General features: G+C 58.3%; 2 protein-coding genes across 5 annotated transcripts in view; one reads left to right on the top strand and one right to left on the bottom strand.

Moving 5' to 3' along the window:
- KATNIP (katanin interacting protein) overlaps positions 1 to 20,367 on the top strand; it is a 172,472-nt gene extending 152,105 nt beyond the window's left edge. For 2 of the 3 annotated variants that reach the window (XM_059415072.1, XM_059415073.1), the window contains 10 exons: positions 4,042 to 4,219; positions 8,510 to 8,675; positions 11,414 to 11,571; positions 12,900 to 12,964; positions 13,825 to 13,935; positions 15,626 to 15,765; positions 17,344 to 17,445; positions 17,906 to 18,066; positions 18,152 to 18,240; positions 18,784 to 20,367. In XM_059415072.1, coding sequence (XP_059271055.1) covers positions 4,042 to 4,219; positions 8,510 to 8,675; positions 11,414 to 11,571; positions 12,900 to 12,964; positions 13,825 to 13,935; positions 15,626 to 15,765; positions 17,344 to 17,445; positions 17,906 to 18,066; positions 18,152 to 18,240; positions 18,784 to 18,842 — 1,229 coding nt within the window. In that variant the 3' untranslated portion in view covers positions 18,843 to 20,367. Of the gene's footprint in view, positions 1 to 4,041; positions 4,220 to 8,509; positions 8,676 to 11,413; positions 11,572 to 12,899; positions 12,965 to 13,824; positions 13,936 to 15,625; positions 15,766 to 17,343; positions 17,446 to 17,905; positions 18,067 to 18,151; positions 18,241 to 18,783 lie in introns of those variants that run through there. The other variant, XR_009407000.1, reaches the window with a different exon arrangement.
- A 6,630-nt stretch (positions 20,368 to 26,997) lies between these two features.
- The window catches only part of GSG1L (GSG1 like), a 126,983-nt gene continuing 126,332 nt past the window's right edge, over positions 26,998 to 27,648 (bottom strand). For both annotated transcript variants that reach the window (XM_059415066.1, XM_059415067.1), the window contains one exon: positions 26,998 to 27,559. In XM_059415066.1, coding sequence (XP_059271049.1) covers positions 27,462 to 27,559 — 98 coding nt within the window. In that variant the 3' untranslated portion in view covers positions 26,998 to 27,461. The remainder of the gene's footprint in view (positions 27,560 to 27,648) is intronic.

The following is a 27,648-nucleotide window of genomic DNA, read 5'->3' as shown; positions in this document are numbered from 1 at the left end:
AGTCCCAGGCGAGGGGTCAGCGCACCCCGCTACCGCCGTCACGCTCTTGCTGGGGATGTGAGTGCCCCAGCCAGGGAGGAAAGGGAGGAAGGAAGGTTGGCCCAGAAGCCGCCACTGTCCCCTTCATCTGATGATTTCCCCAAAGATGCTGTCTGTAAATGTCCTTCCTGCTGAACCGGCTTCTGACCTTTCTCAGCAATGTATTCCAGTCCCTTCGGGAGTGATGGCCAGGAGCAGAGCTCATAGCCCTTTTGGCTGTAAGGAACCCGCGGTGTCTCTGCTTCTCTACTCAGTATTAAGAAGAACCTCCTGACCGAGCCTCTCTCCACTTTTGGACGCGTGTGATTTCCGAATCGCTCTTCTCTGAACCTTTGTGTTCCCCTGTCCCCCCCACCACTGTCTCTAAATTCCTAAACCCACTTCACCAGCCTGTGCAAATGGAGAGCACTTTGATAACGTGACCCGGGGGGAACGCGCCGGGGTTGGTAAATATGGCCAATCCTATTAATGTTTTGAAAGGGGATATATGACTTGCTAATTTGCAGATGACACTAATTTTGGGCGTTTTGCAAATATCAGCAGTGATGAATAGGAAAGTAGCTGAGAGAGTTGAAACGTGGGAGAGAAATAACAAAATTAATTTCCATTTATATAAATACTAATTGATACACCAGAGGAAGATGAATACGGAGCGTGAATGTGAGCTCAAACAGGAGAGCGGGTGCTTTGGGAGCAACCCCGAATTAGATGTCCTTGCGGCTCCGTGTGCCAGACCAGCAAAGGGGCGGCTGGAGAGAGGCTGGTGGGGGGAGGGGGCGCTCCTGTTTCCCCCCGGAGGAGGTGACATTTCTCCCTCCTCCGACTCCGTGCACTCTGCGTCTTGGGACCGGTCCCCACAGCCACCCTGTCGCCTGCGTCAGAAACGTCGTCTCCGTCCCTCACTTCCGCACAAGCCACTGAGCATCCCGGCGGTGCCTCTGGCCACTTCCCTCCGTTTTCAGAAGGGCCACCCCTTGTCCAGCGTACCTTATATCACAACGGCCCCTCCCTGGTCTCCCTGGAGAGCCCAACGTCCGACCCAGGTGAGGGGACCGAGTCAGCCCCCTTCTTCGAAGTCTAACCCTCCAGAGGCTCCCCACCGCGGAGAGGAGAAAATCGGGCTTCGTGGCGTGATCTCGGATGCGTCCAGCCCTTCCGGCCTCCTTGTCCCTTGGTCATCAGTTATGTTCCCGTCCCGAGCCTGCACCCTCGCCGTCCTCTCTGCCTGGAATGTTCTTCCAGGAATACTGAGGAATGGCAGCCGGGCCTCAGCTCCCATGCTTCCCCTCAGAGATGCCCTCCCTGACCCCCGCTACTCCGCTCAGTCACCCCCTCCCCATGCCTTCTTGTCTTCATGGCATTCCTTACTCTCTGGAACGATCCTTTGTCTGTTATGGGCTGATTGTCTGTCATCTCAGTGGTGTCTCCCAGAGATATTCTGCTCTGTGTTGACCCCGGGATCTCCAGGTCCAAGGACAGGGCTTTGTACATAATAGATGATCAATAAATGTCGGCTTACCATTAACTATGAATTTGGTGAAACTCCGTGATCTTACTTTGATTCATTTGCCCATGTTCATCCACTGAATACCTACTGTTTGATCCATCATTGACTTAAAAAGAACAAAAAAACTTTTATTGATCATCTGTTTTCCAGGTACTGTTCTTGGCTCTGAGGGCTACAGTGGTGCACAGAGGCGACAGAGCTCCTTCCCTCAGGGAGCTTCCATCTTAGGGGAAAAGACAAGAAAACACGGAGGCAAAGGACTGGAGAATACATTGTGGGGTAGCGACAAGTGTGGTGATGGAAAATAAAGCAGGGAGGGGGTGCCATTTGAGCGGAGCGGTCAGGGAAGGCCTCTCTGAGGAGGGGACGTTTGAACGCGGGCTCAGGATGGAAAGGAGTGTATCGGTTAGCTTCTGCCGCAGACCAAACCAACCCAAACCCGAGCAGCTTCAGCCCACCGCTGTTTACTCCACGACAGGCTCATAATTCACTGGCTTGGCTGGACCCCTCCTGGGCCTGTGCACAGGTCTGGTCTGCTGGCAGATGGGCTGGCGACCGAATGACCTCAGGTGTCTTCTCTCCCGCATCCAGTGGTCAGGAGGCTGTTGGCCGGGGTGGTGGGGAGACCGGGCACGTCTGGCTGGCTCCTTCATGCGGCGGGACCCCCAAGTGTGGCGAGGTGCACCTGCGCGCTTTCCGTCCTCTGCCCTCGCCACCTCTGCTGCTCTCCCATTGGCCAAAGCGTGTCACGTGGCCCAGACTGAGGGTGTCTTCTCAGCGGCCTCAGTGAGGGCGTGGACATACAGACTCCGCTTCTGGATGGGAGGAGTGGCAGAGTCACGTTGTAAAGAGTTTGTGGTCATTTTGCATGCCGTTGCGGTGAGAAGCTAGGGTGTGGCCCAGTACCAGGCTGGTCCCACGTTTCCACTGCCCCCAGGACGCTCTCCAGGGCGCCTCAGCACCATGGAGAGCAGAAGGATCAGAGGCTGCGTGACAAAACGTAGGTGGGAAATGACAGGCACATAGGAGAGGAAGCCGAGCTCCAGGAAGACCGGGCGGCTTGGCCTCCCTGGGCTTTTGCCTCCGCTCCTGAGCTCAAGGAGGTGGAGGCCACGTGACTTCCAGGTGGCCTTCGGTGAAAGTTGCCTAGGATGTGAATCTTCTGAACACAAGCCCCCAGGAGGGTGCTGAAAGAGGCTCCACGTTCTCCCAGGGTGGAGAGTTCAGTGGGCTTGGTCCTGCTCTAATGGGACACCAGTAAGGAGAGACGAGCTCTAGCCAAGTATTGGACAGGCCCTGACCAAGGGCTTCGTTCGGTTTGAGCCCTCCGGGCAAATGGATGACTCGCCTGGACCGTATTGCCTCAGGACCACAGAGGGTCAGTTCTAGATGGATTCTGATGGACGGGGGTGAGGCAAGGGCAAAAAGATGGGGTTATCATTGTAAAAACGCTTCCTTACTCTGAATCCCGGGAGTCTCGCAGTAGTGCCCAGTGTCTAAAGTGTCCATTTCTGACGTCCTGTATCGACATAGCTGCCCGCGCGCAGTTACCTATTTAAACTTTCCATCTGGACTGAGCTCCTGCTGTGCATCAGGCACTGCGCCGGGCTGTGGGGACACAAAGGTCTAGCAGATCAGATAGAGTTTCTGCCCTCAGGGAGCTCGCCTCTGGCGGGGCAAACGGATGTTTACCAAATGGTCACAAGATCACGCTGGTGACCAGGGCATGGAAGTTGGTGGCAGGCTGTGGGCGGAGGTTGGATGTGGTCAGAGAAGTCAGAAGGGCTTCCCTGAGGAAGTGAGCTGGGATCTGAAGGGTGAGCACAACGAGGCTACGTGAGTTTCGGCGGGAATAGCATGGGCAAAGGCCCTGTGACAGGAGAGAGGGATGGAAATAGGAATGACTGAGACTGTCTGGGTGGAGCCGTGCCCCGTGGTGTGAGAGGAGGTCAGACAAGTGGGTGAAGCCAGGTGGACAAGGCCTGCTGGCCGAGCGGCACAGGGAGCCACGCTCGGGTGTGAAACAGCTGGTTGGGGCAGTGCGCTAGACAGGAGGAAGCATCCAGTGCTGGTGCAGGTTGGTTGGTTTGGTTTTTGAGGTTGTATTTATCTGAGAGAAACAGAGGGAAGAAGAATGAGCAGGGAGAGGGGCAGAGGGAGAGCGAGAAGCTGGCTCCCCGCTGAGCAGGGAGCCCAACGCAGGGCTCGATCCCAGGACCCTGAGATCATGACCTGAGACGAAAACCGGCGCTTCACGGACTGAGACACCCAGGCTCCAACCCCCACCCCCATGTGCAGGTTTAAACAACACTGGCCCATGCGTCCTGCAGACATTTCCAGAACATCAGCAGTGTCCTGGGCCCTCGGGTCCCTAAGAGAAAAGGTAGAGAGGCACTTTCATCTGAGTTGGGGTTTTCAAGCTGGTAGAACGCAGAGGCCGAAGGTACCTCCTTTCCCGTCTCCACAACCGCTGCTGTTCACTCTTCTTCCTACAGGCCTCCAGCTGAATTTCACTGCCTCCTGGGGAGACCCGCACTACCTGGGGCTCACGGGCCTGGAAGTGGTGAGCAAGGATGGCCAGGCACTGCCCATCAGCCTGCACCAGATCTCTGCCTCTCCCAGAGACCTAAATGACCTCCCCGAGTACACCGATGACTCCCGGACCCTGGACAAGTAAGTGTCTGTGAGAAGCCACCTGCAGACGCCCTCAGAGCCCTCCACTCCCAGCGTGAGCAGCAGGACGCTTCAGCCCCCTGAGAGGCGGGGTCGCTCAGGCTCTGTGACTCCAGAATCAAATCTCAAATAGTGATTCCCCATTCTGCCCTCCCCAGCCACCCCGTGAGGTCTGTGGTCTTCCCATTTTATTCACTGATATGTTTTTAAGTAGGCTCCACCCACAGCGTGAAGCCCAACTCAGGGCTTGAACTCACAACCCTAAGACCAACCCCTGAGCTGAGCTCAAGAGTCAGACACTTTAGTGACTCTGTCCCCTCCGGTGTCCCCTGTGACTTCTCATTTTAGAGTCAAGGAAAACCAAGGCTTGGGAAAGGGAGGTGACCCCCCACCCCCAAAGGCCCCACGGCCAGAGGCAGGCAGGGTTCCCCTGCTCCCAGACACAGCCGTGCTTTGTGTGTTCTCCACCATGCTCAGTGTAGGGCCTGGAACGCCAGCTCTGCACCTGACCATGAGCAGCCCCATTCTGGGGGCTGAAAGCTTGCCATTGCTCGAGGTTGGAGGGGATGGCTCTGGAAGTGTCCATGGGTGCTTTCCTCCGCTTCTATCTGATTGTATCAGCCCAGACTGGGGCCAGTCAATAAGACAAACCTGGGACAGGCACCGGCCCCCTGCTCAGGACAGCTGCCGGGCCTGCGCTCTGCCTGGAGTTGTAAACAGCAGGAGCCTGGAGGGGTCAGAAGCATGTGTTCCAATCCTGGCTCTGCCCCTTGCCAGCTAGTAAGTTTCTTAACCTCTCCAACTACGATAGTAATGATAATAAAATTAGAGTGCTATTCCTGGAGCCCCGACACTGGGGCTACACTAAGCAGGTTACGTTTATGCCTTAAACAGCCCTAAGAGGCCATCCCCTTTACAAATGAAACTGAGCTACCGAGAGATTAAAAACTGGCCAGAAGTCACCCAGACTCGTTCTGAGGGTCAGAGTCATCGGAATGGATGTCTGCGGGAGACCTGTGCACGTAAGCACGGACTTCCACTGTTTCCCCTGCCTCACTTGCCTTATCAGTAGGAGGGGACAGTAAGTCCCCTGGCGGGAGGGCAGGGAGGGAATGGCCACACCACAGCTGCACTGCCAGCTTGGCCCAGAGCGCCGCCGTCAATGGTAGACTCCTTCCTGCTTTCCCATCAGGGGCCCCTTAACCTCACGCCTGCTGTCCATGTTTGCTCATGAACCACTCAACACCCCAAAAGCAGATCACCCATATACTTAGGCCTGGAGCCCGCTGGGTCAGCTCCCGCTACAGAAGTGATCCGCACACAGCCGGCCCCACTGGTTCATCCACACTCACCCACTTCCCAAACCCCTCCCCCCAGATGATGTGAGCACAGCAGCTCCCAAGCCTGATAGCCGTTCACCTCTACACGGTTTGGCGTGTAGCTCGAACCAATAAGGATTTTAAAGAGAACGTGTCAGTACTGTTGTTACACTCAAAAAAATTAATGGTGAGTCCCTAAATTAGTAGACACCCAGCATGTTCCTATTTCCCTGAAAGCCTTCTTCTCATCTTCCTTTTTTAAGTTTGTTTCTTATATTGAGATCCAGAAAAGGCCTCATGTTGTGATTGGTTGGCTTGAGGTCCAGATAAGGTCCATGTGTTGTGATTGGTTGGTTTGAGATCCAGTAAGGTCCATACGTTGTGATTGGTTAGTTTGAAGTCCAGAAAAGGTCCAGACATTGTGACTGGTCGGGTTCAGATCTAGATAAGGTCCCTATGCTATGATTCTTTGATAGATCTCTTATGCTTTTTATAACCTCCAGGTTCCCTTCCATCTTTCTTCATTTTTTTGTTATGAATTATCTCTTAAAGAAATATTTGTTTGCCCTATAGAGTCTGGATTATCCTGGTTGCATCTCCATGGTGTTATCTAACCTGTTCCTCAGGCCCCTGTATGTCTTGTAAATTGTTCATTAGATCTAGCCATCTGATCAGATTGAGGTTTGACCACAGGGGCAGATATGACATGGTGTGGGTGTCACTGCAACTTCCCTTCAGAACATATAGAGTGTCTGGTGGTGAAGCTTTTTGTGACATGGGTGGTCAGTGCTCAGTGGCTAGATCCACTTGGTTACAAGATGGTGGGGCGCTGAGCCTGTCACTCTTTTTTTCACCGATAAAGAAAAATTTTTCTTCAATTATTTGGTTACTCTGCAGTACAATGCAAATAGGAAAGGCAGTCTACATGCTTGGTTCTTTCCCTTTATTTTTTAGTTTGCAAAAATCAAAAAATTGTTTCCCTAGCATACTTTAAAAGGTTTGCATTTGGTTACCATAAATCATGAATTTAAACAGACTGTGAAGGGTCTCAATTTATTGCAGTTTTAACTTACAGTTGCTTTTAGATACCGAGAGCGCTTGGATCCTTTTTTAAAATAGTAGTCTGTGACAGCTCTCCCGCTTTCTGAGGTCACAAGACATTCCAGGCTCCCTTTGTATATTTCTTATCCCAGATGTGGAATCAGCCATTTTCCCCAAGAAGCCTTGGTTCCTTTTAGTGTGAAATGGTATTTAGAGACCATAATCGAGCCCCTAGAGATGCTCATTGTTACTGGATTGGTCACAGTTTCTAGGCTTTTCTGTGGACAGACCTGGGAAGTATCATGTAGATGTTCTTAGCCGTGTCTGTAGGCACTTCCCTTCACTATCAACTATAAACACTTTGACAACTCTCTCTACTTTCAGAATTGGGTAGCATTTTTGTATGGAGACAGCCCCATGTCTAGGACACAGGGGTAATTGCTTTTAGAAGGAAGTGGAAGGTTCTCCAGTGGACCTAATTCCACAAACACCTCCGTTTTAAATTGCTGAATTTCCTCAGTTTTAAGATGCCAGCAATTGTAAGACACACCATCCATCAATTTAATAACAGCCTTTTAGAGAAAAAAAAAGAAACATTACCTCCATGGATGAACACTTAGATTGTAAGATTTATTCCAAATCCTGAACTTAAAGATGTAAAAACAAAAAATAAAGTTTATTTTTAAATCTAGAAATTCCTTCCTGGCACGGCAGCCTCAAAGTCACCAGGAAATTAGGAGGGAGTCGGGGGAAGGGTTATCCAAGAGTCTGAGAGCTGGGCCCCTCTGTTCCTGGGGCCTGGGCTGCGGTGTGCTGAGCAGTTCAGGGCAGTCCGTGGCGGGACAGCTTTGGGACAGGCACAGGCCACGTTGAGAAGGATGAGGGAGGTTGTTCAGAACAGGAGAACCAGAAACTGGCCAGGATAGGAGTGCAACGCGGGCCAGGGGATGAGTTCGTCCAGAACAGTGGCGAAGAACACAAGGGTGCTCGGGGCTCCCTCCTAAGGACGGGGAGGGTGCTTCCCTGCGCTGTCGAGACTGCATGGTTACGGCCAGACCAGCTCCCCACAGACACACCTCCCCCTTCTCGTGCTTTTCCCACACCAAGAGCTGCCAAGTTCGCTCTAGTGCCTTAGCATCTCTCTCACAGGGCACCAGAAGGAAGGAATCGAATTCTTCCAAAATGTACCATGGAGCCAATAGAGCCTTTTCCGGAAAGTTTGGAAAGTAGAGAAAAGCATCCAGCTCGCATCCCCTGTGACACGAATGTGTTTTTCACTTCTTCATCGTCCCTCCTCAGAGCCTCAGAGTGACTGTAATGAGTCCCACCTCCGCTTAACAAGCCCAGTGTGTCCAGTGTGGCCCCCGTCCCCCTCTTCCAGCAGTGAAATCACTTTCCACTTCACTGCGTCGTCCTCACGGTTATCATATGAACAACTGTGCAGGTTTACTTAACCCTTTGTTTTACTTAACCACTTGGGGGTTTTTTTGGTTGTTGGGTTTTTGTTTTTTTTTTTTTTTTTTCCTTTTATGCTAATATAAATAAACAGCACTGTAACGAATATCTTTGTGCAGAGAGCCTTTCCCACAAATATTCCTTAGAGGAAAAATAACTCCAGAAACGAGATCACCAGGTTAGAAGGTCCTGAAGGATGACACATGTCCCCTTTATTTTAAACCTGATGATCCCTTTGCTGCACTTTAAACAGCACCGACTATTAAAAGACTTTATTTTGTCTGATTTTACAGATGAGACATGGTGCCTCAGAGTGACTGTAATGAGTCCCACCTCCGCTTAACAAGCCCAGTGTGTCCAGGCTCATACCAGGCAGGGTGCAGGGGGCTGTAAGCGGGTGTAGACCCCTGGCTCTGGTTTCTCCCACAGGTCGTGGCTGAGCCCCACCTCACCGCTCCCTCCCCGCTATTTGCAGGTTAATCGACGGAGCCAACATCACCATGGAGGATGAGCATATGTGGCTCATCCCGTTCTCGCCTGGCCTGGACCACGTGGTCACGATCCGCTTCGACAGAGCCGAAAGCATCGCTGGCCTGCGCTTCTGGAACTACAATAAATCTCCCGAGGACACCTATCGCGGGGTAAGCTGGGGAATAGCAGCCGCGCTCAGTCCTCTGTCAGGGAAACGGCGCCTTGATGAATGGCTGGCGTGGCTGCCGGAGAGGCGCATAAATCTTCCAGAACTTTCCAAATGGAGCTAGGGGGTTACAGCCAGGGAGAGAGCGCCTTGCTCTTTGTTCCTCCTGCAAACAACAAATGTGGACTCAAGAGCCCCCAGGGCAGACTTGGGACACGGAAGCACTGGGGATTGGGGGGTCCTCAGCAGGCCCAGCCCCCGAACTGTAGTGGTGCGTTGGGGCTCTGGTGTTCATTGAGCACTTTGGGGGCCAGGCCCTGAGCTGCAGGCTCTGTACCCATTCTTTTCAGGGGACCCTCACTCCAGCTTCTGGGAAGCAGATGTATACTCTCTTGTAGAGTATTAAAAACTGGGGTTCAGAACAGTACGTTCACCCATCCCAAGGTCACACAGCGAGAGCCCCAGTGCACATCTGCTGGGCTGGGAGCCTACACTCCAGTTCCATACCACGTTCTCCCGCTTCTGGGTGTGACAAAGCAGGCATCTTGCCACACTGTGGGAAGAGAACACCAGAAGTGCCCTTAGCATGGGCCCTTCTGTCCTTGTGACTATGGACTGTGATATGCTCGTCCCCTCCCCACTACAACCCGGAAGTGATGATAACAATGTCCCCTAAGATAGAGCCGTGCCGTTGGAGCCCTAAAGTCCTAAGGCGCTGGTCTGAATCCCCGCTCCAACCCCAGCCAGCCGTGTGACCTTTGGCGAGTGGCCTGCTTCCCCTGCATCTCCGTTTCCCCGTGTGTAAAGTGAGGAGGATGAGGATGATAACCTGCCTTGGGAAGGTGGTCGACCTTCTCTGCCACACGGACGCTAACAGAGCCAGGCCTCCATCCCGGGAGCCCCAGTGTGGCTCCCCACCATGCCTGTGCCACGTCATTTCTCTGTGGGCCCCGTAGAACCATGGGGGGTTGCCAGCATGGAGTTGGTGGCCCCAGGCGCTCACCTTCTGGGCCGACAGCCCCTCGGACTGTACGGATCCTCCTGGGCCTCACTGGCGTCTCCCGGAGCGTGCTGTCAGATCAGCACGTTTAGAAAGGCAGATAGATTGGCATTAGGAGAACATTCTCGGGGCTCAGCTCGTGCCTCTGGGCCCATATCTTCCCTTGAGCACATCGGTCCTTCCAGATAAGGCTCCGTGACCTGGATTTGCTGCCTGGAAATCTTGGACCCAAAGCCCTGCTTCCAAGGCCTGGCCGCCATCCGCGTGGGCGAGCGGGTGACAAGTGGCCACAGTGGGAAGGAGGAGGCAGGGAGATGGACAGAGTCTGGCGGGGGGTGGGGAAGATCCCAGAGTACAGGGGACGGAAACTGCGTCTCCCCAGGAAAACGCCTCGGGCACCTGTGTACCCCAAGGCCCCGTGGATGCCCTGGGGACGGGTCCCTGGCGTGTGGTTAGAGCCGGGCCTTGCACATTGGAGATGGGCTTCAGATCCCTGCGGCGGGTCCTTGGGCAAATTGCTTAGTGTCTTTGGACTCCTGGTTTCCATGGCTGCAAGATGGAGGCAGTAATAGAAACCCTGTCCGAGGGAATAAACAGGCGTGGGGAAGTTGGGCCCTTCCTAGAGGTGGGGGTCGTCCTGGAGGGGGCCTTCCGGGCCTCCGCTGTGACGCCCAGCTTCCAGCTAGCTCCACACCCAGCTGCGGAAGGACCTCCTCTTTGGAGGCGACCCCGTGAAACCACAGGAGTCCCGCTGATTGGTCTGGTCCGGTTCCATGTCCCTGGTCCAATCATACGACCAGCGGGTGACAGTTCTGTTCGTCCGGTTCCAGCCCTTGGGCCAGGGTCTGAACCCCACTGAGCAAAGCCTAGTGGAGAGATGTAGGAACAGCCTTTTGGTCCCCAAATCCAGCCTTGCCTGAAGCCACTTACCCTACACTTTTCAGGCTTACGTGCCCTGTGACCGGCAGCCATGAGGGGGGCCCCCAAAACGCTGAAGGAATGAAGGGCTTGGGGGCATATTCGTTATCAGTGGGACCCAGGGCAGGGCTCTCCTCTACACAGAGGAGCCCTTCGGTGTCTCCCAAAGGTGAAAATCTACCAGTGTGGTCAGCAGTCGGGCCCATGTTGCGCACCGTGAAGATGTGGGGAGTCCCGATTCCAAAATGCGTTGTCAGAGGGAGAGTGCTGGCCTCCTGCCTCCTCTGCTTACCCACCACCACCACCACCACCACCCCGCCCCAGGGAAGCCACTCCACACCGTGCCATTCGGGCTTTGAGATTTACTGGTAGATTCTGGCCTCTAGTTGGTGATATCCGCCCCAGGCCAGCGGAAGACCTTGGCCCAGATCGAACCCATTTGGCAGGCTCTTGGTAAGCGCCTGTGACTCACCAGGCCCCGAGGCAGATCTAGTTGGCCCAGCCAGGGTCTCCGCGGAGGGAGGCCCGAAAGGTTGTACCACCTCAGGCGGCTGAGCCGGGCCACCATGGCAGGGGCCACACCTGCCTGTTCTCCTGCTGTCCGTCCGTCCAGCACACAGCTCAGAACCTGGCACGGAGCGTGGCCCAGCCAGGCGGTCCTGGTCTGAGAGGAAGGCCAGACCACGGGATGTCCCAGGCCTGGGGGCTCCGTGAGGGCTCCCCGTCACACTTGGACATCCGCCCCAGCCCCGTCGGCCCACGCCACTGGCCCGCATGCCGGCTGGCTGCCTTTCTTCAAGCGTGTTCCTCCTTTTGTTTGCCAGGCCAAAATCGTCCACATCTCCCTGGATGGCCTGTGTGTCTCCCCTCCAGAGGGCTTCCTCATCCGGAAGGGGCCGGGCAACTGTCACTTTGATTTCGCTCAAGAAATTCTCTTTGTGGACTACCTGCATGTTCGCCAGCTGCCCCCGCCGGCCCGGAGGTGAGGGCTCGCAGCATCAGGAGTGTCCCTCCCTGTCCTCCGGCTGCTGGCTTCACGCGTAGCTCTGAAGTCGCTACCTAAAGGTTTTGAAATGATGATCAAACGCGTCGCTTTTCAACCTGGCGGTTTTCTAATGCTCTGCCAGGCGTCCGCGGAAGCCCGCGGGATGAGCCCACCTTGTCTGGGGATGTTTGGGTCCCCCACGGTCTGGAGGGCTTCAGCTCTTTTAATGCTTTGTTGCACCTCCTGCTGGGAAAAGAGGCTCCAGCCTGCGTCCCGTTCCAGAAATGCCCACTGGCCAATTCGGGGACGGGCCTTCTCTCTTGTTGCCGAGCTCCTGGTTTAGGAAGATTCAAAGAGGAAGTGAGAGGCTAACACGTCCTGGGCGCGCTGGTATTTCTGGGCCTCGTCTCAGCTGCATTAAGGTTGTAACACCTTGTAAATGCCGCGTTCCGTTTACTCATTTAAACCCCTCCCTCGCCCCCCACGTCCAAACGCCAGAGGCCAAGCTCACAGAACAAAATGAGTTTCCCTCCACCATGGCTGGGACCGCTTCTTGGACCCGTCACTGGGAACAGCCACTTAATTATAACAGTGCCCTTGAAACTGAAGAAAAACCAGCGAGGCCTGGAGGGTACTGACTGGCCCATGGACCCGGGAGAGAGGCACCCAGGGAGGAGCGTGCCGAGGTTGAGAACTCTTCCTCCCAAGTGCTAGATCCGTTCACAGATGCTTTGCGCTCATCCTTCAGGGAATCTTCCCACCTGCCCTCTGAGGAAGCGGTTATTCTGCCCATTTTACAGATGCGGGCACTGAGGTCCCTGCTACTGAAGGCCCTTGCTCAGGCTCCCCAAGCAAAGACTGCAGGGTGCGCCCCACCTTCCTGCCTCCTCTTCCTGCCGGCCTCCCATCCTGCCCCACGATCCAGCCCCTTCGGTGCTTTCCTACCACAGGGCCTTTGCTCTGGCTGCTCCTCTGCTCGGAAGGTTCAGCTGTGATGCTTTGTGTGTCTGCCTCCTTCTTAGCTCAGGTGCTGGCTCCCTGACCACCCCCTGGGGTAGTCTGCCCCAGCCCCGCACTCCCTCCCGTCCGTCACCCCTGCACGGGTCCCGCTCAGCCGTGGGCACCGCGTGCACTTGCCCTGTTCATGAAAGGGCCAGAGGGCTGGGTGGTCAGGAGCGGACTCCAGAACAGACAAGGTCAGTCCCCGCTGCCAGGGAGCCCCCCACCCGCCGCGTCCTCATGTAGTGTGCCGCCGGGGGAATCACTGACCAGCCATCGAGGCCACTGAGATCTTCCGCTTCCTGGTGCTGTTTGTGTCTTTTTAGGCTTGACTCGCAAAGCCTGGAGCGGGCGACCATGGACTACGAGGCACCCCTGATGCCCTGTGGCTGTATCCTCCTCCTGCCTGCCCGCGCATCCCGGGCCCTCGGGGTCCGCGCCCGGAACCCCAGGAGAGGGCTCGGCCCTTGCGGTGGTGTTGGGGTTCCGGGCAGGCCGTGGCCACGGTGCTGGGGCGCCGCGCCGGGAAACCCGGGGGAGGATGGACTCGGGCTCGCTGAGCGCTGCTGGGGTGGGGGGCGGGGACTTGGTTCCAGACCCCGCCCCCTGGTCAGCCAGCTGGCTGAGGTGTGGACTGAGGTTTCCAGAGGCAGCACCCAGGACTCCAGCTGGGAGAGGCCAGAGAAGCTGGAGCTCTCCCCAGGGACTGAACTGGGGGCTGTCCTTGGAGGGGAGCCAGGGAGGAGATGAACGTAGAAGTTAGGATAGCCCCGGTTTGCTGGATCCTTTCCTGGGCCTGGCACTGTCACCGTGCATTCGTAACTCCGTCCTCCCCCAGCCCAGTGCGGGGGCGCTGCGAGCACCCCCGCGTCACAGCTGAGAACACAGAGGCCCAGAGAGGTTAAGGAACTTGTCCAAGTCCACAGAGCCGGGAAGGGGCCAGGCAGGTGAGTGAACACGAGCATCCTGGCTCTCCGGCAGCCTGTTCTCCGGACACGGGGCCCGTGGCGGTGATAGTGCCCAGCTTTTAATTCTTAAAACACGCACATACATAGTTAAAATTCAAGACAGTTGGATGCCACGTATATTCTGTTGGGCTTCAGTGTCCATGAGAGTGTAAAAAAAAAAAATGATGTTTTCCTTTTATTCATCTGTAGAAGCCCCTGAAAGTACAGCCCTATATTATCTTTGTCGCTGTTTTGCTTTGTTCTTGGAAAATTAAGCCTGTTTTTCCTTAATAACATCCCCTAGTCATTTTCCAGTTGCAACTCCTGACCAGCTGGGGTGATCCCTATTATATTGGTCTCACGGGCCTGGAGCTGTATGATGAGCGGGGGGAAAAGATCCCTCTGTCGGAAAACAGTATCCTTTTGAGGCAGACGGGGACTCTACCCCAGCAGAAGGGTGTGCGGGAGGGTGCAGAGAAGGACAGGAAGTGTCCCTGTAGGAGCCAGACCCTGGGATAAAAACACCAGTGGGCTCTGCTCCGGGTCAGATGCTGACCCCTGGGGGGGTGGGCACAGCCATGGGCAGCTCCCAGCCCCTGCTGAGGTGTCCATGGCAGGAGTCCTGCGGCCCAGGGATTTGGGAGAGGATAACCAGATGCACCCCGTCCCCGAGAACTACAAGTACTTTGGCAAGTTCTAAAGGCTCTGGCAAGGCCTGCAGGGAGCCTCCGGTGGCGCTGTATTCAACCCAGAGTGTCCTGAATTTCCGGACTACGGACCCATTTGTTCATGGAACGCCCCCCACCAGATTTTGCAAACTGTTAGCTCGCTGAGTTTTTCAATATTTTAGCTTAGTTGCTGATATTTTTTTTAAAAATCAGGGAGTTTCACGGGAAAACCTCCAGTCTTCAGCTACTCTTGAGAAATCAGTGGCAGCCACACACAGTGATCACGGCTAGACCGGAGTCCCCCCGCCCGTCTGCCCCAACATGTCCTTACTGCCTGCCAACAGGCCCCCAAAACAAATTGCTAATATTGACTGAGGGCTCACTCTGAGGGCGTGTCCCATGGTGCCTCCTCTGCTTGTGAAGGGGAGTGCATTTGTCCCCCTTTTACACGTGAGGAACGAAGAGATGTTAAGTAACCTGCCCAGGGTCACGTAGCATGTGAGCCTAGAGCTGGGAGTTTAGCTCTACAGACCATTGTCTGACCACTGAACCGTCAGGCTTCTTCTTTTGATGTCACCTGCCTGAGCCCTCTGGGCCCTTGCCCTGTGATCCCCAACCCACCACAGGGTCCCACCAGAGCAGGCCTAACCCCAGAGCTTGTCTTGTACCCATCTGGGGTCCCTGCGGTCCCTCTGGATCCTTTTCTGCCTTCCCCTGGTGACACCATCCTCCTGGCCTGGGATAAGTGATTCCTGGTGGTTTTGATGGTTATTAGTGACTCGTCAGAGGTTCAAGGCTTGTTCATTTTCGCCGAGCCTGCTCGCATCCGTTCTGGGACGCGGAGGTTCTTATACCCACTTCGCAGATGAGGAAGCAGGCCCCGAGTTGTTCTGTGACTTGCCCCAGACCTCACAGGTTGGAAGGCAGAGCCACCGCTGGAACTGGTTGGTCCAGATCCGCGATGATGTCCAGCCCTCGAGTAGCCATCACTGGGGTCAGGCTGTCCCCGTGGGGTCAGGCTCCCCGCAGTGTGTCCAGTCCCCCCATGCCAAAGCCGTATCCAGCCATCCCTCGGCCCCTTCGCCAAAGGAAAAAACCTTCGAGGTTTGCCCTCCACTCCCCAGAGTGCCAGCCACAAATTTGTTCCTGCCTCGAGACGGCTCTCTTTCCAGCCGACTGTCTGCCTGGCCGCCCCCCCCCCCCCCCCCTGGTGCTGGCCACCTGCCCCCCCCACCCCAGCCTCGGCGCTCATTTTCCCCGGAATGGCTCACGTGGCTGTCACTCTCCCGGCGGCCCCGAGCAGCAGACGGCCGTTCTGCCCACCAGCCCCCGCGTCCTTTGAGCCACGCCGTCAGCGCGAGGAGGCTGGTGGCCGGGAGAGTGACGTGCGGCGCCCGACACACTGCTTTGGGTTATGACAGCTTAGAGGCTCCGCAGATATTGCCGCCTTCCCCGACAGCGTGAACTCCCTGGAGGGCGTGTGCGGGGACGTCCGGACCCCCGACAAGCTCATCGACCAAGTGAATGACACCAGCGATGGCCGGCACATGTGGCTGGCCCCCATCCTGCCCGGCCTGGTGAGTTCATGGGGGGCCTTTGTGTCCTTGGTCTCGGGGACATGTCTTTCTTCCAGGGCAGGCTATCCAACGCATCAGAATGCCTGCGGGCTCTCAGGAAGACGCAGGTCTTCGCTGACACGTCTTGACGGGCCGTCTCTGGGCCCCAGAGAGAAGGGCCTGCAGGGGACCCCGGAGACCCCGTGCGGCAGGCGTCCGTCGGTCATCACGGGCAGCCCTGTCCCCTGGCCGCATCCCCTGGCCCTGCCCCTCCTTGAGGTCACCAGGCACTGGACGCCGTCCTGGCCCTGTCTGGCCTATCAGCTCTTCAGGTGACTCAGTTTCCCAGATCTCAGACCCTCCAGCTGCTACTTGTCCCTTGGGGGCCTGAGGGGGTGCTCCGTCCCCCTGGGCCTGGCGATGTTGGTCAAGAGGGTGGAGATGGGGTTCTAGCCCCGCCCCAGCCAGATGCTGGGTAGAGGAGTGCAGCAGGCCCTAGGGCATGAGTGTGACTGGCAGAGTGTCCCCTTTCCCTCCGTGTGACTGCCCAGGAAGACAGGGAGGGCACTTTGCTCTCCAAACACGGAAAGGAGTAGCATCAGCAGCTCTGCGTGGGAGGTTGCCCAGTGTCTCCGTCCCCGAGCCCCGAGTGTCCAGCAGCTCCCCTGAGACCGGGCCCCACCTGTCTATGGCCATCTTGAGTTCGGCCAGCAGGTGGTTACCGTCATCTGTCACGTGACTCGGTGAGAGGCAGTGTCTGCAGCTGTCACTCTCTCCGCTGGACTCAGACATTTGTACCTGCTGGAGCCCCTTTACTGTTTCCACGGTGCAGCCAGAAGGCCGGTCCAGCTGCAGCACCGCACCCCTGCGATCCCCGACGTCCTCCCGGGCCTGGGGCGGAACTGAGCCCACAGCCCGCGGCCGACACTGAAAGCTCCTTGCTTTCTTCCGTTTTGCCAGGAGCCCCCTAATGTGGGGGAGTCTGTTGGGGTGGCGGGGGCGCGGGGGGGGGGAACGGACAAGCCGCCAGCCTCACCTTACTAGCTGATTCTGCCACTGATCCGGACAACCCCCTCCCCACTTCTCCTGCAGAGGTTCAAAGACACAGGCTGGAAATTACCCAGCAGCACCTTCGGGGCCTATCTGCTGTGCTGCTCATTTACAACCCGAGAAAGGACAGATCGGGGTCAAGGCGGTGCTGACCGCCCGGGGGACAGCGCTCCTTGACTCTGCGGGGTGGGGGGGCTGCCCCCTCGGCCCAGGAAAGCCCCGCGCGGGGTTTCTGGCTGGACCCCGGGGAGAGGGAGGGGCGCACCAATGCTCTGCGGGGATTTAAATCAGGGCCACGCCAGGCCCAAGGAAACAGGCCTCCCAGAGCCAGTCGGCGGTTTGTTGCGAATGCAGCCACACGTGACCGGACTCAAGATGGGCTTCCAGGAGAGGGAAGGCAGCGGGAACCCCACGCGCTGTCCCCCCCGCCCAGCTGCCTGAGTGCCGCCTCCAGCGTCCACCGGGCTCACCCCTGCCTGCACCCCGCGCCCCCTCCCGGCGCCTCTGTTTCCAAACATGCCTGTTCTCCTGAGTTCTCGTCTCCGACAGGTGAACCGGGTTTATGTGATTTTCGATCTGCCCACCACCGTGTCAATGATCAAACTGTGGAATTACGCGAAAACGCCCCATCGAGGGGTGAAAGAGTTCGGCGTGAGTACTTATCAGCTGGGTTTTTCGAGATAATTGTGCTTGTTGGTAATTAGGCTGCTGGCAATTATCATTTGCCGCAGTTGGGTTTGCTTCTCTCTGTTGCCACCTTAGACACAAATGCCTGGTGCTCCGAGGCAGGGAAATTCACCACCCCACCGTGAACCCCAGACCTGCCCCCGGTGATGTGAATCACCCCCTGAAAACCAGAAAGTGGCCTTTCTTTCATCTTATCTTTTCCAAGCATCTTGGTCTAGGGCGGTCCTTCCCTCTGGGAGGCGACTCTAGGGCGGGGTGCGGGAGGCCCCCGGGGGCCGATCCCCGGTTCCGAGGGCCTGAGATCCCAGCACAGGCCAGGCTTGCTAGCGAGACTCCAAGTGGTAACTCGCTTTGCCCAAGGCCGCGGGAGAGAAGGGGGGGACCTCTTGGCCCCACAGCACAGCCCCTACTCTGTGTCCGCCAGCTCCTGGTGGACGACTTGCTTGTGTACAATGGGGTCCTGGCCATGGTGGGCCATTTGGTAGGGGGCATCCTGCCCACGTGCGAGCCCACGGTGCCCTACCACACCATCCTCTTCACCGAGGACACGGACATCTGCCGCCAGGAGCGACACACCGCCATCAGGTAAGCTGGGCCGTGGCCTCGCCTCACTGTCCCTAATGAGGACGGACAGCAAGGGTCGAGCCTTCCGCCTTCTCCCTCCCGGCAGCGATCAGGTGGAGGACCAGGACGTCCAGATGATGAATGAAAATCAGGTCATCACCAACTCAAAAAGGAAGCAGAGCCTGGCTGACCAAGGTCAGTTTCGCTGCCCCGCCCAGTGTCGCCTGCGGGACTCCAGGCTGTGTAGACAAGGAGCTGGCGGCGTCCCACACCCACACCCAGCCCTGCCTGCCCCTCGGACCCCTCTTCTCTCCCCGGGGGGCTGCGGGGGCAGAACAGGTGCCCTTCCTGAAGCCACCTGTAGCTCGGCGTGGCTTCTTGGGAGCCAGGCTTCGGAGTGCAGACGGGAAAGGCTGCTAAAGGGCAGACGTCCCGTATGGAAGGGGTTGTCCTGTGCCGCGGGGAAGCAGTGGAGGATGCCCGGGGTGAGGGCTTCCCAGAGGAGGTGCTGTTCGAGCTGCACCCTAAGACGTACGGGGACTTGGCCGGGCAGAGGGAACAGCGTGGCGGAGCCTGCTGCGGGGGTACAGGAGGGGGGAGGGCGGCCACGGGTCAGCATGCCCGGGGCCGGCAGTGCAGGCAGTTTGGACATCCCCAGCCTCCTGCAAGCCCAGGTGTGGGGCTGCCCTCAGGGACCGAGGCTGGGTGATGGCGCCTCTCTGTCCTCTCTCTTGACAGCCTTACGCCCCAAAACGTGCATAAGCGAAAAGGAGATAGCGCGACGGTGGCGGTGCTGACTCGCGGAGGAGGGAGCGCTGGTCCCAGCCAGCGGCGGCCTCTGTCACCCGCCCCGACCCAGCACCTGTGTCTTCCGCCCCCCCGTCCTCAGCCGTGGCAGCCTGGACTCCAGGGGCTGGACGAGGGGAGTGAGAGCCGACTTGGGTGACACGGCCTCCCTCTGCCCCTCCGGGGTGCGCTCCCAGGAGCCCCAGCTTGGTGCCTCCTGCAGGCTCCAGCAGAGCAGGGCCCCAGGCACCAACGCCTGTGCCCACAAACGCACTGGGCCACCTCAGGCTGGGACGGTGAGGTGGCCTGGGGGGGCCTCCCCTCCCTGCAGAGCGTGGCCACCCAGGGCCCAGCGGGACGGTGGGGAGGGGGCCTCAGCCACCAACCCCAAGTGCAGGTGCAGATAGCCCCCCTCCCCGCCACATCCCTGCCTCATCTGGGGGCTGGTGGAGCCGGCTTAGAGGGTGGGGTTGTGCCCTGGTGCCGTGGAAGTCTAGCCAGGACTGCTGCAGCCTCTTGCCTCATCCCGGGCGAGGAGGACGGACCGCCCAGGGATGTGTGTGTCGCGGAGGGAAGAAAGGGAGCCGTGTGCAGGATGGGCGGTGGGCAGCTTCACACCCCAGACGGCCAGCAGGGCTGCAGGCCGAGGACCAGGCCCCCCACCTCCCCCTCGAGCCCCAGGGTCCACCTCCCCTTCCATGGGAACTAGTCTGGGGGCGGGCGCCCCCTCCCTCTGCTCTGAGCTCGGGCTCCTCCTGCTCGATGCGCGGAATGCGCGGGTTCCTCCGTTCCTCAGTCGTCGGAGCAGGTGCCCTTGCAGTCACGCCCAGAGGTGCCTGTTGCCCAGGCCCCCTCCCCCGCAGCAGCTTCCCCTCGAGTTGGAAATGTGCCCCGCACCCCCAGCCGAGTGAAGCTCAGAACGTATCTATTTCCATCGATGTAACAAGCTCGGATCAGGGATCTAATTGGTTTCCCAGTGGTGGGTAATTTCTCGTTGCAAATATTAATCCGCTGTCTTCCTGGCGCCCGCCCGGCCCCACCGCAGCGCTGTACTCCAAGTAGGTTCCTATGCAACCGAGAGCCCGGCAAATACTTTTATGAGCTTTGCAGCTTCGGCGGAGCAGCTATGCAAATGTGCTTTTCATTTGGAGCGTGGGGCCGATGGGAAGATAAGGAACGTTTCTCCCGCAGAAGATCCATCATCTCTGTAGCTTCCAGGGCCCCCGGCTTCCACGCTCACCTCCCAGACGTGGCCTCTGGGCTCCCAGAAGAGCTGAGGCCGGGGGAACAGGGGGCTGATCAAGCTCTTAGGGACCGAAGCCGGTGCCGCCACTTAAAGGCAGCCCGGCTGTCTGTCCCCACACGAGGCTGGGGCACAGGTCAGACCCCCACTCGCTCCCAGAACCCCCACTGCTCTTGATAATGACTGTGGCGCCATGCCATTGAGGAGGGGAAGAAAGCTGTACAGGCATTAACTGTAAAATAAATTCTATTTTTTTTCTCCTGCAAAATCAATAAAAGATGTTATTAAGACTGTGGGCTGATGTGCTGGATTTGGGGTCAGGCAGAGGAGGCCCGTGCTGCCTCCCAGAATGGAGGCAGAGGTCACTGGAGGCTGGTGCGATGTCATGGGATGTCATGGGGCCCAGCCCCCTCTCTGAGCTTCCTTTTCCCCACCCGCAGAGGGGTTACGATTGGGGGCGACGCAGCCATTAGTTCGTGTCCAGCACCATCTCACTGAACCCGTGTCACAACCCTTCTAGGCACTATTATGATGAGAGAATTGAGGCCCAGAGAGGTTGAGTAACTTGCCCAAGTCACGCAGTTTCGGAAGCCATCAGTGCACACATCCCGGGGTGACCACAGGAGAGCTGAGACAAGATGAAATCCCTCGGGTCTTTGGCCCTGGGGTTTCCCTTAGGCTTACATGGATCCTAGCAGCCGAGCCCCCAGATGCGCAATTCCTGGGCCAGTCCCCAGCTTCCTTCAGAGGTGAGCATGGGCGTCTGGGTGCATCAGCCCCGGGGAGGGAAGAAGGTTCACTTGGCAGGGGCGGGGGCGCCAGTTCTGGGGTACAGCTCACCGGGGTAAGCAAGCGGGCCCTTCAGAAACCCCATCTCTCTCCTCTGTCCCAGGCAAAGGGGAGAGTCGCGCTGGCCCCCGGTGTTGGCGAGCCTCCCCAACGTCCCTCCGTGGTGGCATCTCTGGGCCAGCCCCGGAGCTGTGGGAGAGCAGGCAAGGCCATTCGGTATTCCTTGCGTGGGCTGGGAGGCCCGGCGGGGCAGCCCGGCTTCGGGGCCATGATCCGCCTCCCAGCCCCCAGCCAGAGCCCTGGTCTGCAGTCCAGGAGCAAAGCCGGCCCAGGAGGAACTGGTCAGCAGCACAGAGCATGTCCCTTCTGGGGGACAGTGGGATTCAGCGACAATGTCCCAGAGTTACCAGACCTTCAAGGATTTTAAGAAAAGCCAGAAATGCAGGTGTTTTATCTATTTTTAATGGGAAATCTCACTTGTAAATGTTGGCTCAACTAGACCAGGCAAACCCAAGTGAGCCAAACCAGTGACCAAGCCCGCATAACCCCAGCATCTCCCTGCCTGCCTGCTCCCCCACCAGCCTGTGGCTCCCCGAACGCCCCAGAGCTGGTTCCTCCCTGGGAAGTCAGAGGAGGGAGGGCATCGTTCCTGGGCCCTCAGACCCCCGGGGCACAAAGGCAGGGCTCGGGTGCGGTGACCTCGGCATGGGGGAGGTGGCAGTCCCCACCCCACGCGTTGGCCCTGGGCAGGAATTACCCGAAACTGTAACTGTCCTGTCCCGCTGGTGGGATGGGGTGGGTGGGCACAGGCTGGCCCCCGGCTTGGGGTTCTGCTCCAGGCCACAGCTGACGAGGGGCCTAGGGAAGAGCGGCCTCTGGCCTCTGTCCCCGGGGAGACCCGCTTCCTCTGTCCAGCAGTGGGAAGGACCTGCTTCTGTGTGTGTGTGTGTGCGTTCGTTGGTCTCCAGACAGTTCTGCACGGGCGCCACGACCGCAGAAGGCCCCCGATGGTCCCCCCGGAGCCTGCCGAGGCTGTCACTGCACTCTGACAGGTGGCGGCTGCCCCAGCCCTCTGCCTGTTTGCCGCCACATCCTCAGCTCCCAACCTGCCTAAAACCCCCTTCAGAGGAGTGTCTGGTGACTCAGCCCACTTAGATCCGGCTGACTGTAGGGGTCTGGACAACCCCCCGTTTCTCTCCAAGAACGGGCAGCACCTGTCCCGGTCGCTCATGGCCCCTCTGTCTCGGGCCCTGCCGGTGTCCCCCACCCCGTCACCTGCACAGCCCAGGCGGCCTTGGAGTGTGCCCAGGTGTGTGCATCTGGCAGGGGTGGGGCTGTGCTCCCGGCCATAGGGCCCCAGCTGTGCACACTGAGGCTTTCATAACAAAACCGTGTCCTTGGGGCTGAGCTGGGGCTCCCGGCCCCGTACCCGGGCTCCCCGCGAGAGAAACCCGCACCCCCTTCCCCTGGCCCCTCCTGACCTTCAGGGCGACCTCCCAGCGTCCGCTGGCTCCTTGGGCCACAAGGGGCACCGGCCTTAGGAGCACGGGTGGAGGGCTCAGCCTCTGCTCTTTCATTCTCCCCACCGCTCGCCTCTCTCCGCAGCCCACCCTGTACGCCCAGGCCGCCCACACTCACTCTGGCCATTTCCAGGTTTGGGGGGGGGTCAGGAGGGCCCGAGAATGGGTGGGGGGGGCGGGCTTGGTGCCGGGACTTGCGAGCTCAGCCTCCTGTGGTGGAACTGCTCCCACACAGAAGCCCCTTCCCACTCCCCCTGGCATCCCAGGGAGCCCCCAGCCCCCTCGGCCCAGCCCCCTCCTGCCAGAAGCCCACTCCCCTGCCAGGGCTTCCCCATAGGTGGAGGCTTCGCTGGTGTCAGCCCAGGATGAAATGTGTCCCCAAAAGCTATTACCGGGGTGTCGTCGGCTGGCAGTGCCAGGGACAGGGCAGAGGTCCCGCGCCGGGATTTCCTGTCTGTCCGGGCAGTAAATCCCCACACGGAGGAGATGGGTTTTTCCTCATGACTGATGGTCCCTGGCTGGGCTGTTGGTCCTCAGTCCCGCAGCGGGGCCGTCCGCCCGTGTGGCGGTGCGATCTGTTCCCCGGCCACAGCCCCAGAGTGAGGGGTGAGTGGCGCCAAAGTGCAGCCCGCCCCCCTCAAGCCATGGGCCCCGGAGCCACAGCGCCTCTGGTTGGAGGTCAGGCGCTTTTCTAACTCATCCGCTCAGAGGACATGCCCCCGATTCCTGCCATGGCCCCAAGTGGCCCTCCATGTCCCCGTCTGTGCAGCATCAAAGCCCAGACAGGAGCCTCAGAGAACAGCCAGCCAAGCCCTGGTGTGCCTCGCGCCTTCACCCATCCCCAGGCGGCATGGGGGGCAGGGTTAGCTCATCCCTGGTACCCCCCGGGCCTGAGCCCCCCACGGTCACCTGCCGCAGCCCCCTCTCTGTTCACCCTGCCTCCGTCTTGCACCCCATCTCCCAGGCCTTGGCCCGACACAGCCAGGAGGAACTAGCCATGTCCTCCTCTGAAAATCCTCCTGCCCGTGGTTCCCTGTGGCCTTCACCTGGCCACACCCGCAGACCCCACAGGCTCCAACCCCTCCAACCCAATGGCTCAGCAGCAGACGTCATGGCCTCACCTCGAGCTCCAAGTGCTGTGTCCTGTCACAGCCCACACCCAACATTCCTCTCAACCCCAGGGCCTTTGAACGTGCTGTGGCTTCTACCCATACTCCCTTGCTGCTTCCTTCAGCAGCCCTTCCTGAGAGGCCCAGCCGCTCCATCCCAGCATGAATCGGGCCTTCTCTGGGCTGGCCTACATCGCACTCCTCCCGCTTGGAAGTGATAGTTTTTTGTTGTTGGAATGATTTGAGTCATCTCTGTCTCTTCGCTGGAATACAAACTCCGTGAAGGTGAGGACTGTGTCCTCCTGACCCACCATGGCGGGGCCCCTGCACTGTCGCGCATGGCCCGCGGGAGCCCTCCCCTCCGTGAGAGGTTCATGGACGAACGGGATCCACCGCGGGTCTGTGGCAGTCTCGGGATTTGAACTAACACCTTCCTCGGTCCTCACCTCCTCCCAGGGGACAAGCCCCCCCAGTGCGAAGGGAAGCCCATGAATCAAGCTGACGCTTCCGTTCCCTACGGAGACAAGTGTGTGGCCAGGAGAGGCTGGCTCTGGTGAGGGTGGCGGGGACGAGTGCTCCTCACAGCCACCAGCCAAAGAGGCAGGTCAGCTCTACGACTTCCTGAGGCCTGGCCTGCCCATTAGCCCTGGGCTGGGGTCCCCACGGCTCCCCCTGGGAAGAGGGGGCTGTGTGAGCCAACAAGAAGGCACACCCCCACGGCAGGCCCCCAAGCCCGCGCAAGCCCGTCCATGTCCCGGACCAGCTGGGAGCCCGTGCTCGGGGCCAGCGGGCGCGCACATAGCACCAGCCGCCAACGCAGGCGTGTCGGGGTTGACGTGGACGCAGGAGCCCGGGGAGCGTGGATGCGGGGACGCTCCTCCTGCCTTCAGCCCGTGTGGTCTTCCCTCCTCCCTGCGTGAAGACCACCCTCCCAGGGACACTCCGCAGGGGCCACTGGGACCAGGCCTCGGGCCGGCCAGACAAAGCTTCCTTTCCCCTCGCCGGCAGCCTTCTCGCCGCTGGCTCTGCGGGACGGGAAGACAGCTGGGGCTCACCCTCTCTGCCCGACAGGTGCCCAGAGGGACAGGAGGACCGATGGATGGACGGATCAGGGGGTTAGAAAGGCCTTCACTGGGCCGTCCACATACCGTAACCACATACCACTTGCACGATTATTTATTGAGTATTTTTCTTCAAACCAGTTCTTTGTCTTTTTACTTAAATGCCTATTTTGGTTTCGTCCTAAGCAACAGCGTCTGTGAAATCACGACACTAAGGAGCCCGTTATACAGTTTTTCCTAATACACATTGACATAAACACAACTATTAAAATAGATTAAATTTTTGCCCGTATGTCAATTAAAATCATCTCCTGGACTTTGGTGGTCCAGCCGCCAACTACAGAAGGACCTTGGCTGAGGACTGAGCCTTAGGACGCCTGGTGACCTGGGAACCCAGCCCCAGGGGCCGAAGCCCAAACTCCTGGTTCTGATGTTCGAGATCTTTGACAGCGGGCCCTGATCCTCCTGCCAGACCCGTCTCCTGCCCCACACAGTAGGTGCACAATATGTACTGAGTGAATGGAAAATGGACTAATGAATCACTTGGTCAGTCAATGCATGCGTGAGTAATGAGCACACGTCTCTATGTGGGTGTCCCCTGGACCCTGAGACCCAAGCTCGTCCGGACCCGCCCTTGACCTAAGCCCGGAATCGGAGAGTCTTTGCCAACTTTCTCTACACGTCGGTCTGTTGACTTTCCATTCAGACGAGCTGAATCGGCCCTCGTTGTCGCATTCCTGGGGCACTGTGTGCACCAGACCACCCGTCTCCTCTCCCTCGGAGCCCGGTAGGGATGAGGCGGCAGAGATCCTTCTAGAATGCACAGCGGGGTGCACCCCAGGATAAAGCCTAAGCTTCCTAGGGAAGCTTCGTGTCCCTCTGGCCCAGCTCCCCGACCTCATCTGCGGCTGGATTCCGCACCCCCTGTGGCCCTTCCTTCTCTCCATACCTACAGTCTGGGCTGCTGGAAGTTTCCTGTAATGTTCTGACAGTCTCCCTTGCCTGACAGCTAGACAACCTTCATGTATTCATGTATTGGCTGAAACATCTTTTTCCCAAAGGAGTCCTCCTGACCACTGCCGCCGCCTCCCTCCCCCAGCAGGTGCTGCCTTTAAGACCCATACATAGCCCCGAACTTTCCCCCATCCAGATGAGAGCAAACACCAACAAAGCACTATGTGCCAGGCTCTGTTTAAATGCCTCACGTACATTAGCCCAGTTAGCCCTCAGGACAGCTGTACGAGGTAGGTATAACGATTATCCCCATGTGCCCATGGAGATGAGGCACAGAGAGGTTAGGTCACTTGCCTAAGGTCTCAAGTTGGGGGGGGCTGGAATCGAAGTCCAGGCTGCCTGGCCCCCAGAGTTGGGCACCAAGCATGCCACACACCGTGCAACTGCCATCTGTCTAGTTCTCTGTCACGCCCTTCTGTGAGGACAGACACCCATCGGGTTGCCTCAATATCTTATCTCAAGTGCTCACGGCAGTGCTTGGCACATAGTAGGGGCACAGTGAACTGTATCATAGGATAGATGGGTACATGGAGTTAAATGATGAGGATGGTCATACGTGGAAGGAAGATGGATGGACATCTGATATGAGGAAGGTTGATACCTGGTGAGTGGAGGATGGATGGATGGATGCATGGATGGATGAAGGGTTGGATGGATGGATGGACGGATGGACAGACAGATGGACGGACAGATGGATGGATGGACGAACAGATGGATGGATGGACAGATGGATGGATGGATGGATGGATGGACGGATGGATGGATGGATGGATGGACAGATGGATGGATGGATGGCAGATGGATGGACAGATGGACGGATGGATTGGCAGATGACGGACGGATGATGGAGGATAGATAAAGGGTTGGTGATGGATGGACGTATGGAAGTCTGCAGAACATTCTCTACTTGGGGGAAAGCTCTAGAAACCCATCTGGAAAGGGAGGAGTCTTCTTAAAGTCCTGGTTCTGACCCCATCTCTGCCATTCACTAGCTCTGTTATCTTGGGCAGGTTACTTCATCTCTGTGACCCTAAGTTCCCTCATCTTTATAATAAGGATGTTTCTCCAGGCACCTAAGCCCCAGGACTCCACATAAAGGTGCCTCTAGACATGGGGTCAAGGATCCCCATGGGGTCAGGGCAGCTTAAGGCCTGGGCTTGAGGCCCTGTCTCCCAAGGTTCCCACCTGCCCAACCCATCCCTACCTCCTACCTTGCACACTTCTGGAATCCAAGGCAGCATGCCGGCCTGGCTCCAGGCTGACCCCAGTCCCCCAGACCCAGCTTCCACTCTGGGCACCTCAGTGTCTGGCCCTGACCCCAGCACACTCAGGCTGTCTCACCTTCAGGGTCCTTGAGGACCTGATTGGGTGGGGCCGTGGGGGGCAGCCACAGCCCAGAGAGCAACTGGCCTCCACACATAGCAAGAAAACAGGTTCAACAAGCATTTATTGTGCCCCTGCTGTGTGCCTGCTCTGTGCCCACACTGTGGTGCCAGTGCCCGGAAGCCCCGCCCACTCCCTGCCTCGGGCAGGGCTCTGCACCGCCTGGCACCCCCTGAACTTCCCGGCCCGCTTTCCGGGGCCAACGACTGTGTCTTCCGTGGCATCCTGGCTGCAGTGGACAGGGCGCCGCGTGTGACGGTGGCAAAAGTCAGGAGTCGCTGTCCCAAAGTCGCCATGTGCAGCCCCGTGCATGCCTGAGGCCACCCCGGTTCCGTGTCCAGGGCCCTGAGCCCCAGGCGGTGGTGGGAAGGGCAGGCCTGTGTCTCCTACACAGGCTGGCCGAGTTCACAGCACACAGGCCAACTCTCCAGGGGCACCAGACCGGTGGTCTTGTGGCGGGGGGGCCGCTTCCGATGGCAGTCTGACGTCTGGGGGCCACGCTGGGTCTCGGTCACACCCAGTGCCCCAGGACCCAGCACTGGCGGTTCAGCTCGGGGACCTCCTGTGTAGAGCTCCGGGGCCAGGAATCTCCCACGTGTGGATGGTGTCCTGCCAAGAGACGCGCTGGTCATACTCACAGCTGCCTTCCTCCCCCACGCACCCGCTGCTCACCCGTCTGTCAACCCACAGCAGCTGCC

Source organism: Mustela nigripes, chromosome 11 (assembly GCF_022355385.1).
Source record: "Mustela nigripes isolate SB6536 chromosome 11, MUSNIG.SB6536, whole genome shotgun sequence".
Lineage (NCBI taxonomy): Eukaryota > Metazoa > Chordata > Mammalia > Carnivora > Mustelidae > Mustela > Mustela nigripes.
Note: the sequence above shows the minus strand (reverse complement) of the source record. Positions and strands in the feature narration are given on the sequence as shown.